This window comes from Branchiostoma floridae, chromosome 1, assembly GCF_000003815.2.
Source record: "Branchiostoma floridae strain S238N-H82 chromosome 1, Bfl_VNyyK, whole genome shotgun sequence".
In the NCBI taxonomy this organism is placed as follows: Eukaryota; Metazoa; Chordata; class Leptocardii; order Amphioxiformes; family Branchiostomatidae; genus Branchiostoma; species Branchiostoma floridae.
In genome coordinates this window covers 31726488-31739998 of record NC_049979.1, presented here as the reverse complement: position 1 = coordinate 31739998, position 13511 = coordinate 31726488, and the positions used below count along the sequence as shown (strand labels likewise).

General features: G+C 40.4%; 1 protein-coding gene across 1 annotated transcript; it reads right to left on the bottom strand.

Annotated features, from left to right (window-relative positions):
- Window positions 1-2352: 2352 nt before the first annotated feature.
- LOC118429887 lies at window positions 2353-6763 on the bottom strand. Its single transcript, XM_035840546.1, has 5 exons — window positions 6661-6763; window positions 5642-6363; window positions 5219-5365; window positions 3828-5012; window positions 2353-2634 (listed from the first exon to the last, which is right to left on the bottom strand). Exons 2-4 carry the CDS (start codon window positions 6336-6338, stop codon window positions 4285-4287), a joined length of 1572 nt encoding a protein of 523 aa, XP_035696439.1. The 5' UTR covers window positions 6339-6363; window positions 6661-6763; the 3' UTR covers window positions 2353-2634; window positions 3828-4284.
- Between the last annotated feature and the right edge of the window lie 6748 nt (window positions 6764-13511).

Below are 13511 nucleotides of genomic sequence, written 5' to 3'. Positions count from 1 at the left end.
ACAAGACCATATTAGGAAGTCACATGACTTGACTAGACCAATAGTAGACCAGCTGGTGACAGCAGTTAGGTTTGAAACTAGATTTGAATCTCAGTTGCCGCTGCCGCTAGCCGCTACCGGACCAAGAAGTGAGTAGTGTAGCTCTCTAGTACATAGATTGTATATACATAGCAGTTACCGTTCTTAGTTCCGTATATGTCTGTCAGCAATGTCAACCAATGTCAATGTCATGATATAGATAATTATTAACAATCCATTATTGTTGTATAATAATTACTTCGAATTATAAAGAGAAGCCATATTTTTTTTCTCACCTCTTATTCCCATTTTTTTATACTTTCTCAATGCAGTGGAAGTTTGATGGTGGTGAACATGCTCGGGGGACATGCATTTGGGAGTGGGGGATGTCACAAACATACCCCCAACGACCCCGGTGAATGGACATTCAAGTACTGCAACATTTGAATACTGACCGCTGTTGGATGCTGGTGACTGTACACAATGCTGTCCTGCTGTGCCCCAACCACCCTCTGCACCCACCCCCCAACCAACTTCAAACAATGATACAGATGATGATGATGATTTTGACGTGATAATCATTACCCTGAGAGGGTGTTTAGAAGAGGAGAGGTACCAAAATGCTCTGATGGAAGTGAGAGAAGAAATGATGACATTTAAAAGAACTGTACAAATTAGGTTAGAGTTTGAGCCCGACAATGTCAAAGATAAAAATGCTATAAAGATCGATGCTCAAATCCAAAATACTTGGAAGATTGTAGGGTACATTCCTGTTGAAAGAATCCTGAAGGTCACAAAGGCCATCAGATATTCAGAGATTGTATCTGTAAAGTTCACATCAGCCCCACGGCATGTAATACGCAAGTACGACAGTGGCTTTCTTGGAACAATAACTGTATTAAAGAGGGGCAAGTGGCGTCCAGATGACAAAAGGAATACCTGGAATAGTGACCTGTCAAAACTATGATAGTACACAAGAAACAAATGTGTTCAAAGATGTGTACATATGTAAGCAAACTTTTCATGAGAATAAAATGTTTCCTTGGTTGCACCGTAGCAGTAATACATAAGTTCATTTTGTTGCAGCTTGGCTTTTACACTAAGATTCAGTTACAACTTTAAGAAAAAAAAAATCATCTTACATTGTCGCTGTACATACAGTGGTAGCATAGTGGTAACATCACTTTTGAGACTGGATAGTAATAACACTTTCACCAAGTTGAAACATACATATGTTTAAAATACACTATATATATATATATATATATATATATATATATATATATATATATATATATATATAGTAATAACACTTTCACCAAGTTGCAACATACATATGTTTAAAATACACTATATATATATATATATATATATATATATATATATATATATATATATATAGTGTATAACAGTACTGTAGCAGAACATACAATTACAAGACCTCTATTTGTTCAAAGATATGTACATATGTATAAATAAACTTTTGTTGAGAATGAAATGTTTCCTTGGTTACATTGTGTGATTAGTACACAAGGTGATTTTGTTGCAACTTTGACTTCAGACCAGAGACTTTAGACATTACAAATGTACAAGACTAAGATTCAGTTGCAACTTTCAGAAAAAAACATTACCTTACAATGTAGTTGTACATACAAGACTACCTTCGTCCACAAATAGTTTCACCGGGTTGGAAATTCCCCGGATATGAAGGTTCACTATCCACAATCACTGATCCACAACCAATATCTATATACATTTGCACAATCAACCGAAAATTAAGTGATCGTTATGTGACAGTATTTAATACATCCATTGACTGAGAAAAAACACTCTTCATGGTACATAATGTACCCGTAACTCTAGTAGCCATACCTCTCGTTTGCGTGGGGGGTGGGGGGGAAACACTTGGGGACTAGCTACTCAAGGGCAAGGGCGCTACTCCCTGTCCGCCGACCTGTAGGTGAGCGGTTGTGAGTACCCATAACCCTTCATGGTACATAATCATAATGTACCCATAACTCTAGAAACTTTACCTCTCTTTTGCGTGGGGGGTGGGGGAAACACTTGGGGACTAGCTACTCAAGGGCAGGGGCGCTACTCCCTGTCCGCCGACCTGTAGGTGAGCGGTTGTGAGTACCCATGAGCATTTTCTGTTTCATAATCATAATGTACCCATAACTCTATTAACTATACCTTTCTATTGCGTGGGGGGGGGCACTTCGGGACTAGCTACTCAAGGGCAGGGGCGCTACTCCCTGTCCGCCGACCTGTAGGTGAGCGGTACCCATGAGCATTTTCTGGTTGAGGACATTCTATCATATGCTAACTGTATTCATTACATTTTGAATATGCCTTTGTTGGTCCTCTGGCACAGGAGGGAGACCCACAGCAAACTTGTGGAAACTTAGTCTGAGTGTCGGTCGGTGTCTTGCTGGGAGGAATGCCCTTCCAGCCGCTAGGATTGAGCTGTCTTCCCTTACCCGGTACCGTATCTGATGTAGCCTGGGAACCTCCTCGGAGGGCACGTCAAAAGAAGGATACTCGTCCTCGGTGAAGCGTTCATTGAGGGACCAGTAATAGTACGGCCGATCTGTATCCATCCTTTCCCTGAACTGCCTAAATAAGTGAAGAATAACCTTGTCAGTGAATAATATTAGCTTTTCAGTTCATACATACATAGTAACATATCTCGTACACACATTAGTCTGATAACTAGGTGACATGTAGCAGACTGCATAGAGAAAGCAAAAAACAACAACAACATTTGAACCTTCTTTAAGTACTAGTATGCCACAATGAGGGAACAAATTCTTAGGTCAATCTTTGGGGAACTTTAACCCTCAAGCACCCGACCTTTTTTTGCGACTAAAATGACCGAGTGGGGACCCCAAAATGTTTTGTTCATAAAATCTCAGTACAATTTCTTATCAGCGATCATTGTATATGGATTGCTTCGTCAAAGATTTTGAGATGTTAAGGTGTTGCTAATTCCAACTCATTATCATAATTTATGCAAAAGTTCAGAAGGACCACATTTTGCACTAAACCTATTCCGACCAGATAGGGGAGTTTTGAGGCCCTCAGCAACATTTATGTCGCATAACTCATGAACGGCTAGAGCTAAAGCTACGAAACTTGGTTAGATATCACAAAATATTATTCGCAAAAGTTTTTTGTCAATAAAGTAAGTTTATCATTTTGGGGGGTTGCCATGGCAACCGTATTCTAACAGGCATATTTTTTGCTAAAATTTGACAATTTCAATTCAAACAAGGTTTTCTTGGTAAATTACACCTGTTTTCTGACAACAATTAAATTGTATGAAAGTAAATGTAATTTTCATGGCTTAAAATGTATAATTTATGCTAATTTCATGACGTCATTGGTCAAAATCCAAGATGGATGATTAGGCAAATGACGTCATAATGTCGTCCCATTACATGTTGATGACACAGAAATTTTTGTGAAGATTTAGGTTTACATTCTTATTATCGTCTGAAAGTTTGGTAGTCATACTATAAGTGGTTAAGGGTCAGCCTCCAAAGTTTGTTTTAAAAACTGCACATTTTTGCTGGGGTCCGTTTGGACCCCAGAGGGACTGAACACAAACTTTCTTGATAATTTCCACATTATTGTACCAATTTTTGCGAAAACCTAGGAGAAGGTATAAGACATATTGACTGACAAAGTCACAGAACGATTTTTTCTTCAGATCAAAAATGTTCAAATGGCACTTCAAAATGTACGCCTGGGGTCCAAATGGACCCCACTCGGGTGTTTGAGGGTTAAACAACCAGGTAAATACTCACAAAACAAGCTTCCTCCACCACTTCTTGAAGTCTTTCAAAGTCACCGCCTGCCCAGCTGTCTTTTGATGCAGAATGGAGAAGAAGCATTCCACGTCATCAGTTGTGCCCGCACGCGGATGCTCTGGGCCAAAGACAGGATTGAGCTGACGTCAGGCCTCTTGGCTTTCAATATTACTTGTGATGCCGATCACCGTCTCCCTGCTGAAGCCGAAGATGTTTTCTGGGATAACGCGCCTGGGATAAAGTCGAGAAACAAGAAATACATAAGATTAGTCAATGGCTGAGAACCATTCTTCATGAATTTTCTATTTTTCAGAAGATGACAATTGAAATTTTGTTGTTCTGACAGTCACCCTATCTACAAATTTAGGATGTGATTCAACCATACCCTCCCACCCAAGTAACGATCTATGTTGAAATCCTGGCATTCTAATATTCAAGTAACTTTTCTACATTGTTAGAAGTACCTATTGATGTCGATCTTGGACAAGTCGCTGTCGTCGCGGTGCCATGGCATCCAGCGATCAAGGATGTAGTTCTTCATCGCCAAATTTGCCGCTCTGCGGTCCTCCTGGCTCAGACCCCGACCGTCTGCAGCCTCATGCCAGTCGGCCACCAGCTTTACATACTCCGCCTCTGCTGTGTACCCTTTCTCCACGAAGAAATTCTTCACTGCATGTGAGACGAGCTTCTCCGCATCACGTACAGACTGTTTGCGCAGGCCGACCAAGGCAGCATGTCCGAGGTCTGTTCTGTCTGATAACATGGCCTCACCAAACCTACGAACATCTATGTCGTCATGACCCGCCTCTCTCGTGTGCTTTGCGATCCGCTTCAGTATGTGATTATGGTCCTCACGTTCATGATGGATTTGGCCTGTTGTGATGTCGACTTCAGGCACGTACAAGTGTTTTGAGAAGTGAACTCCTTCTTGTTTCAGTTCCTCGACACTCGCCCTAATTTGGTACGTCCCGACAATGGATCTCAACATGTCGAGCTGGCTTTCTGGAACAACATGAACTCTCCATGGGAGGTGTGTGTAACCCTCAGGGACGAGGTCGTTCCGGATATGGTGGATGGCATTGGAAAAGTCCAGTTCTTGCATTATGTCGTGTAGTTTGGTGATGACATGTGAAGGTATGCGGGGATCGTTGGCCTCGGTAACGGGCGTTCCATCATCATTCACTGCAGGGCAAGAGAGTAACAAGAGTTGTGATGTCCGACTGAAGAAGGATGTGCACATATATTGAACATACATTCATGGTTTGATGCATATATATTTTAAAGGCATGCGTTAATGTGTCAACATTTAAAATATTGTACTTTACTGTTCATATGAAGGTTCAAATATCAAAAAAAGGTTCAAATATCAAAAAGGGCTGATAACTCACCTCCAACTTGAACCAAGTACTTCTTCAGTGTCTCTCTCTGCATTTTTGATACACCTTCCCTTGCATCATGGATCAACTGCCACAGGTGCAGTGCTCTGGTACCACCTTGCGTCCGCAGGGAGCTGAACTCCCCATCTGTTAACGTGCCTGCAGAGTGGATTACAGTAATCAACAAATTAACATTTGTGAAACTAAAACTAATGTAATTACAAATGGTATAGTGATTATGTAATATGCGTTTTCTGTAAGGGGACACATTTTAGTATTGAAGCCCCTGGATTTAAACATGTTTTTTTTTTTTTTAAATTCCAATGCAAGAGGACTAATACCTTGTAAGACTGCTACACTGCTGACTACAAAATACAAGAACGTTGCACAACACATAATATGTTAAAATTTGGATTAAGAAGTGTCTTAACATACCAACAACTGTCAATCCATGGAACACCATCCGTTCCTTCAGCTTCGTTGTTAGGTCTCGGACCCACTGATCACCAAGAGAATGGTACGGTACATACTGAACAGGAAGTGCATATGGCTTCTTCTTCCTCTCTTCGTCTGACACCATTACCACCAGCACATGGCTTGCAGCTGGCTGCCTCCTTTTTTTTTTTAAGATGGCAGTGAGGTAGCGTTTGGTGTCAGGTTCTTGCACTTTGTGTTTCTTGTTTACAGCTGCAGGGTCTGGGTTTTGAGGGCTCAGCAACGGCAACATGTTTTCATACGTCTCCTTCCGCTCCTTTGACTGCTCTATCAAGTTGCTTAGTTCTACTATTTCCCAGTTCACTTCTTTTAGGGATTCCTCACTTGTCGTTGGCGAATTCGTCTTCTTTTGGTAGACTTTGATTGTCTTACCTAAGGATTTATGAAGCCACTGAGTGTCTGCGTCAAAGTGGTCGATTGTAGTAGTAAGGTGCTGTTGCAGCCGCGTTCTGTTCTTGTCACTAGAAAGTTCTGTAACAATGCCCGCTCTTTTCTCGTACTCTGCTCGCAAGACCTTAACTGTGGAATCGCTCATGTCTGCATCCCCATTCCACTCTTCTTTCTTGGACTCTTGCAGTGCTGGTTTAAGGTCTGTGCCATCAACTTTAATCCAAAACAGCCCCTTTTGGATTGGCATTTTTCAGGTCTTTGAGTGCTGATTCCTGTGTAATTATGAGAGAGACGAAGTCTATTTCAGTATTTACAATATGATACAAATGTATATCCAGAAACATTACCTGAGCTATGTCAAGGCTTGCTAGTGAAAGAAGTATGAATCAGATTGGAGATTGGTTTAACCATGTCTGTCTTGTTGTACTATTTTTATGTTACTGTACGTACAATTAATGATCACTATAGTTACTGAAAAGTCCATTCAAATCCTCTTATTATTACAGGACAACCAATTTGCATTCTTGGGTCAATTATCCCGCCTCAGACAAATCAGAAAATCAACTCACTTGTATGTCCATGGTGACAGTGGCACCAGACTTGGCTATGCGATTCGTGATGGTCTTGTTGCTCACGCAAGTCACGTTCACCCTTGCCTGAAAAAGGGTGCAAACAGGGAGGTTACGAAATGTGATTCCAATTTGTTATGAATGAATGAATGAATGAATGAATGAATGAATGAATGAATGAATGAATGAATTTATTGCTCAACAATCGCACAGGGTACAATGTATGGTAATTAATAACAACTAATAGCTATACAGACAGTAGTACTAAGAGGCTACATACAAAACAACAACAAAACATTATCGATAATAGTACAGTTATGTATGATTAATCTGATCTCGCATTTGGAATACATTATACACCCCCATGAAACTCCTTTTTTGCCGTACCCTAAAAATCTCGCCGTACCCGCTGAAATATATCGCCGTACCCGCTAGGCTATGCCGTACCCGCTAAAAAATATCGCTGTACCCTAAAAATATCGCCGTACAAAACAGCCAACACCACTCGGACACAGGGCATACTCACACGAAAGTCGCATCTAAAAACCCTGTACGGCAACGACACACGATCTCATATAGCCTATGCTATGGGAAACATTCCTGGCCACCTCTCTTCCCAGCGGCGTTGTACAAATCGCGCCCAATATTGAGAACACTTCGGAAAACTCACGGTGGTGAGAAGCGGTCTGTAGAGAAGCAGAGATCCCGCGTAACCCGGAAGTGACAATCGTCTGTGGTGATTAAGTTTGATTTGTACCCGTTTCAGCACGCGGACAGAATTGCTGTTAACTTTGAAGGTTAAGTCAACTTAAACTATCCGGTCCTACAGGAACAAACTATTGCCAGTTCATTATAATAAGAAAAAAACAGGTATTAAACAGCCATGACAGCAGTCTGGGCGACTGTCTCTGTTCCGGATAATATAGTGCCTGTTCACAGGGGTCTTTGTGGGTCTGTACGCACCTTGGGTATACTTATGAAGGGTTGTGTGAGATAAAGGGCTAGTGGATCCAAGCATAGTGGAATTTTATGTTCTACTGCAATATGTGGCGATTTGATAAGATTGCATGCAGCACAACCATACTCCCCAAACAGAGGTTAGGCACCGGCTGTTTTTTTAACCCTTTTTTAGCGTATTTTGTGACCTAAGAAAATGGTAAAAAATAGAAAGCCCGATAAAAACACATAAAAAAAAAGTTAAAAAAAAAAACAGCCGGCACCTAACCTCTGCTTGGAAAGTAGCACAAACATGCAATTTGTACACAATCGCAGATATTCCATCAGTTCAGTCACCCTCACACCTGAGTCACCACCACAAATGAGTGCAGATAGAGATCCCCACCACCAGTAAATACATATGACTCTCCCACCACCAGTGAACACATGTGAAGATCCCCAACACTATTGAACAAAGGTGAAGATCCCCAACACTATTGAACAAAGGTGAAGATCCCCAACACCAGTGATAAATATGAAGATCCCCCAACACCAGTGAAGACATGTGAAGATCCACCACTTCAAGTGAACACAGGTGAACCCCCCAACACCAGCAAATATTAACATATCGGATCCCCCAACACCAGTGAACACAGGTGAAGATCCACCACCTGACCAGTGAACACAGGTGAAGATCCCCCAACACCAGTAAATATACAGTAACATATGAAGACCCCCCAACACCAGTAAATATTCAGTAACATGAAGATCCCCCAACACCAGTGAAGGCATGTGAAGATCCACCACCACCAGTGAATACAGGTGAAGATCCCTCACAGCATACAGAAGGCCAGGACAGTTCTAAGTGCAAAATTTACAGATGAGCTTTCTTTATTCATTTGCTTCTGTACAATTGTATTGTACAATACATTTGTATTGAGAACATTAGAGAAAATTTATCTAACGTTACATGTCTTAATTACTACTTATATTTTTAGTTCTGCATATACGTGTACTACATATTGGGTTGCACCTTTTGTACAAATCAACAGTCTATGTATGCATACTAAGATAATTAATAGCCTGCTTCTTCGCTATTAGCACCAAAAACACAATATTGAGTGACATCTGGCTTGAAGTTTCCATTCTGTTGTGTTGTTGAAGACATCCTTCCCCTTCATCATCTTCTCCAGAAGTTCTCCAGAAGATCTGAATAAAAATGGAAATAAAATGGTCTCTGTCATTATCATAAAGCATAAGAAGCCATCAGTTAGCTATCTACAGCATACAGGTGCCCTGTAATAAAATCATACTAGCCATTGAGTCCAACTTTAACCTCATCATAGAAGAGTTGCTAATGAATGTATGGTACTTAGACACATTTCAGACAAGAATGTTTTCAATATGCGCAGACTACTTGTTTCCATTACTAGATCCTAGATTTCCTTTCCATTCTTACAATATAAAGTCCTACTAGGTCTAAATCAGCAGGAGAATTACAGATACTGAAATATATCAAGAATGAATGCATTGGATTTAACTTAAAGAAAACTGGTTTAGCAGTAACTACTCAACTAAACTCATTCAGCAGGAACCAGAACTGAAACATATTATAACCACAGTACCATACAAAGCATTGCTTTATCTCAACTTTTCAGCGTTATTGCTTTTGCTGCAACACTACATTAGATGTCATTGTGCAGATGAATCAATGATTCTGTATCATATTCTGACAACATATGATGTGTATAAAGTCCAGCTGGACAGATACCTTGTTATATTAGTAATGTTACCTCATGCAGATGTCTATATCATCCCACTCATATTACTCTGACTCTGTGGAGCTAAACTTTGATGGAGGAGCCCTGAGAGTGAAACATAAGCAGCAATAAGGTTACATTGTATAAGATGCCAAGTAATAAGATATCTAATAAATGAATCATTTTATATAATCACTGCTTTACTGCACCATTTGCTTCCAAAGGTGAAATGACTTTAAGTCTTACTATAATGAGGACTTAAAAAAATCAACAGAAATGAATATAATGGGGTGCTACATTGTATTAACACTTCTCCTTATACAGAGTCATTGTCATGATCATTAACCTCCACTTCCACACATAAAATGGGTTATAACTTATACGTTAAATTTAATCCCTGCCAATGGGAATTAACACATCAAACGTTGCAGGAACTCCTTAGCCGGAGAGTGAACTAAGAGGGCAGGAATAAAAGGGACACGCCATATCAGTACAATACAATGAAAGAAATTGTGAAATACGCAATGTTACTTGTCTACCGACTTCGTTCCCTTCGAATCGTGCTGATGCTGATGCGAAGCTCACTTCCGGGTTCCTCCGGCCCTACAGACCGCTTCTCACCACAGTTTTCCGAAGTGTTCTCAATATTGGGCGCGATTTGTACAACGCCACTGGGCAGAGAGGTAGCCAGGAATGTTTCCCATAGCATAGGCTATATGAGATAGTGTGTCGTTGCCGTGAAGGGTTTTTAGATGCGACTTTCGTGTGAGTATGCCCTGTGGCCGAGCGGTGTCGGCTGTTTTGTACGGCGGATAGGGACGGGTACAGCGATATTTTTAGGGTACGGCGATATTTTTTAGCGGGTACGGTGAGATTTTTCAGCGGGTACGGCGAGATTTTTAGGGTACGGCGGAAAAGGAGTTTCATGGGGGTGTTATAAAGAAACTGGCCTACGTAGACGGATATATGAGTTGAACATGAGAGCAATACATGGAAAATATCGCTTTCTGCACCAGCGAGAGAGATGTTTGTTTTTGGTTCTAATATTGTTAAACAATGTTTCTCTCTCTTTACTGTAGGTGGGACATTTCATAACAAAGTGGAATTCATCTTCTATATTTTCCTGACATGTAGGACACAGTCTCTGAGTGGCTGGTGTGTTACGGTGACGACCTTTTTCAATTTCTAAGCAATGTTATGAGATTAAAAATCTCATACATAAATTAAGATATGTATTATGTTGTCAGTTGGGCAATGGCATACGGTCACAAACCTTTAGAGGGTTTTTCCACTTGTCTTATGGACAGCCACTCCATCCCGGCCCACTAAACAGTCGGTTGAACCGTTGGCCGAATTCGATCTCCATCATATCCTGCCACCGCTGGAAGTCCTTTGGCATCTTGATCTACATTAAATGATAAAATACTATTAATGTTCATCACTCCTTACTTGTGTGGCAAGGTAAACCAGTGTCTATGATGGCAACTAGGGCTGCGTACCTGTGAATGGGACTAAAAGTGGACTTAAAAACATTTAGGTTCAGTTTAAAAAAAGGAACATTGGTAACCATTTCTGGACTGATACAAAACAATCACTTATGTAATTTTTTTTTGGTTCAAAGGGAATGCTATAAACTGCATATACATGTGTAATCTTTTATGTAAAAAAACATACATGTAACAGAAAAAAGTACTTGTATGATACATATGCTATGGGGTCAAGTCCAGGTCTGAACCCAAGTTGAAGTACGCAGCACTAATTACAAATAGACAGACGACCCTCATGTCCAACTGGACATGGATGCGATTCCAACGGTGACAGCTTAACATGTACAGCATGCTGTCAGTGAAAACTGTGCCTGTGGCAGGGCTTATAAATGAATTAAATGGTTAGTCCTCATGTCCAACGGGACATAGGTGCAGCCTGGTTGCTTAAGGTGAAAGGCAGACGTCCCTCATTCCCAACGGGGCATGGATGCGATCCCAACAGGGACAGCTTAACCCTATCTAGACAAGGGGGGGGGGGGGGGCTAAAAGTGCCTGCGCCAACTTTGACGCCATATAACTGGCGAACGACGTGTGCTAGGACTACGAAACTTGGTGACTTTTCCTAAAATATTGTTGGCAACAATTCTGCAAAAAAAAAATTTAGTTTGTGATTTTTCGTGTTGCCATGGCAACGGGTTTCTGACATGCATATTTTCCCAAATTTACTAATTTCAGTTTGAATTATGGGATTTCATGGTTTTATTGCTAGATAAAACTGGTTTGTTTATATCATTAACATCCTGTGTAATTTCGAGTTACATTTCTAATCAAATACTCATAATTTATGCTAATTTGATGACGTCATGGGTCAAAATCCAAGATGGCGGACAATGTCATTTTCAACAATAAATACATGTAATTTTTACTGAAATACCGTCAAAATCTTTTATTTTCTTACAAACCACAATCACTTGATCATTTCTAGTCCATTTCTATTGGGTGTCGGGGTTATTTGTGGAAAAGGCCGTATTTTATAACATTCAAGCTTGTCGATCCAAGATGGCGGACACATGACGTCATTTTCTGACGTCATATAGACGTCAGTGTCGTCGTCATTGGCAACAAAGGACTTGGCAGACTTAGACACCAATACGATAAGCTTTATAGTCATCATTTTGTTCAATACATTTAAGTATAGCGGAAATTTCATATTTTGACGATTTAGCCCAAAATATGACATCATGACGTCATAATTACGTCATATTACGTCATAACAATACCAAAATTACAGAAAATATAAAACTTCACTAGTACATCATCCCCTCTAAATTTGGTGATCCTAAGCCAAGCCGTTTTGAAATTACGAAGGGGGGGATCAAAAGAGCCCCCCCCCCCCGGTCCCTGGAATCCCAAAAAAGCCTGGTCTAGATAGGGTTAAGTGAATCTTGCAATAATACCACCTTCAAATACCTGCTGTGTATTAGTGAATGTAAATAAGTCAATTTGGTACTGTATTAGACCAAATGGCATTCTTGTCAGCGGCATTAGCGGTTCACTTGACCCAGGCCTATTGGTTGCTATGCACTGGGCAAACTTGTACACAGAATTTGGTTACTTCTCTTTCTGCAGTCTGATCATGGCATCGGCAGATAGGGATGCAAAGTTAGTTGGGTAAGTTGTAATCTGTTTAGACTGAGCAAGTTTGAAGTAGAGATGATCAGTAAGAGTGGCAGCTGTATCGTTAGACCATGAATCAAAGAGTTTAGACAAGAAAGACTTCTGATGAGTAACTGAAAGTGACTCTAGAGAACGGAGTGCCATAGTAACACGTAACTCAGGTGTTATGGCAGACAAGTCAGCCATGAGTATGTCATTAGGTGTCATCTGTTTTGGCTGCTGCACAGGGGATGGCAAGAACGACAATGTTCTAGGGTTTGAAGATTCAGTTGGTGACTGAGATGGACACAGCATACTGACTGGCTGTTCCAGTGTGGGAGAAGATGGGAGAGTCAGTAAGGGAGAAGGAAGGGAGTTATTATAATGAGGAGTACTGGTCATGTGATTGTCAAGGTTTAAACCAAATGCCTTCTCAGCTGCAGACCGCCCCCCCCCCCGAAAGTTTGGGATATTCTTTCCTGAGGAAAGTCACAACCCTTGTGCGTACAGATGCAGCTGTAAAGAAAAGAACTTGAAAAGTGAGCTATGACATTTTCTAAGTTGTGTCACCTAAAAATAGGATGAAAATTGGATCGAATTAAACTGAAGACACTCTATTTACCACTAGTACTGTTGCTATGAAGAATGCTGAATCAATTATCATGTTACAAAATATTACATCACTTACCTTAAAATACATGTATAATACATACATGTATTTTGTGAACAGTATATAATAAAAAACATCAGAAGAGCCACAACAGTTATTTCTGAATTGTATTTCTGAATTGAAACGAATTTGAACAAAGATTCGAAGTCTTCAATTAACATTCTGCGATGAACCCAAATGCAACCACACTTTGAGCACTTATTCTGTTAACCATTTCAAAAATGCATTGAATTTCGATGCAAAAATTCATAACAAGGAACATGTGCATTGCCTTCAACAGTTTAAAATCTGGGACTGTTTTTATGTCCTAAATGGTGCAGTTTTCTTGGAACAGTGAATGCA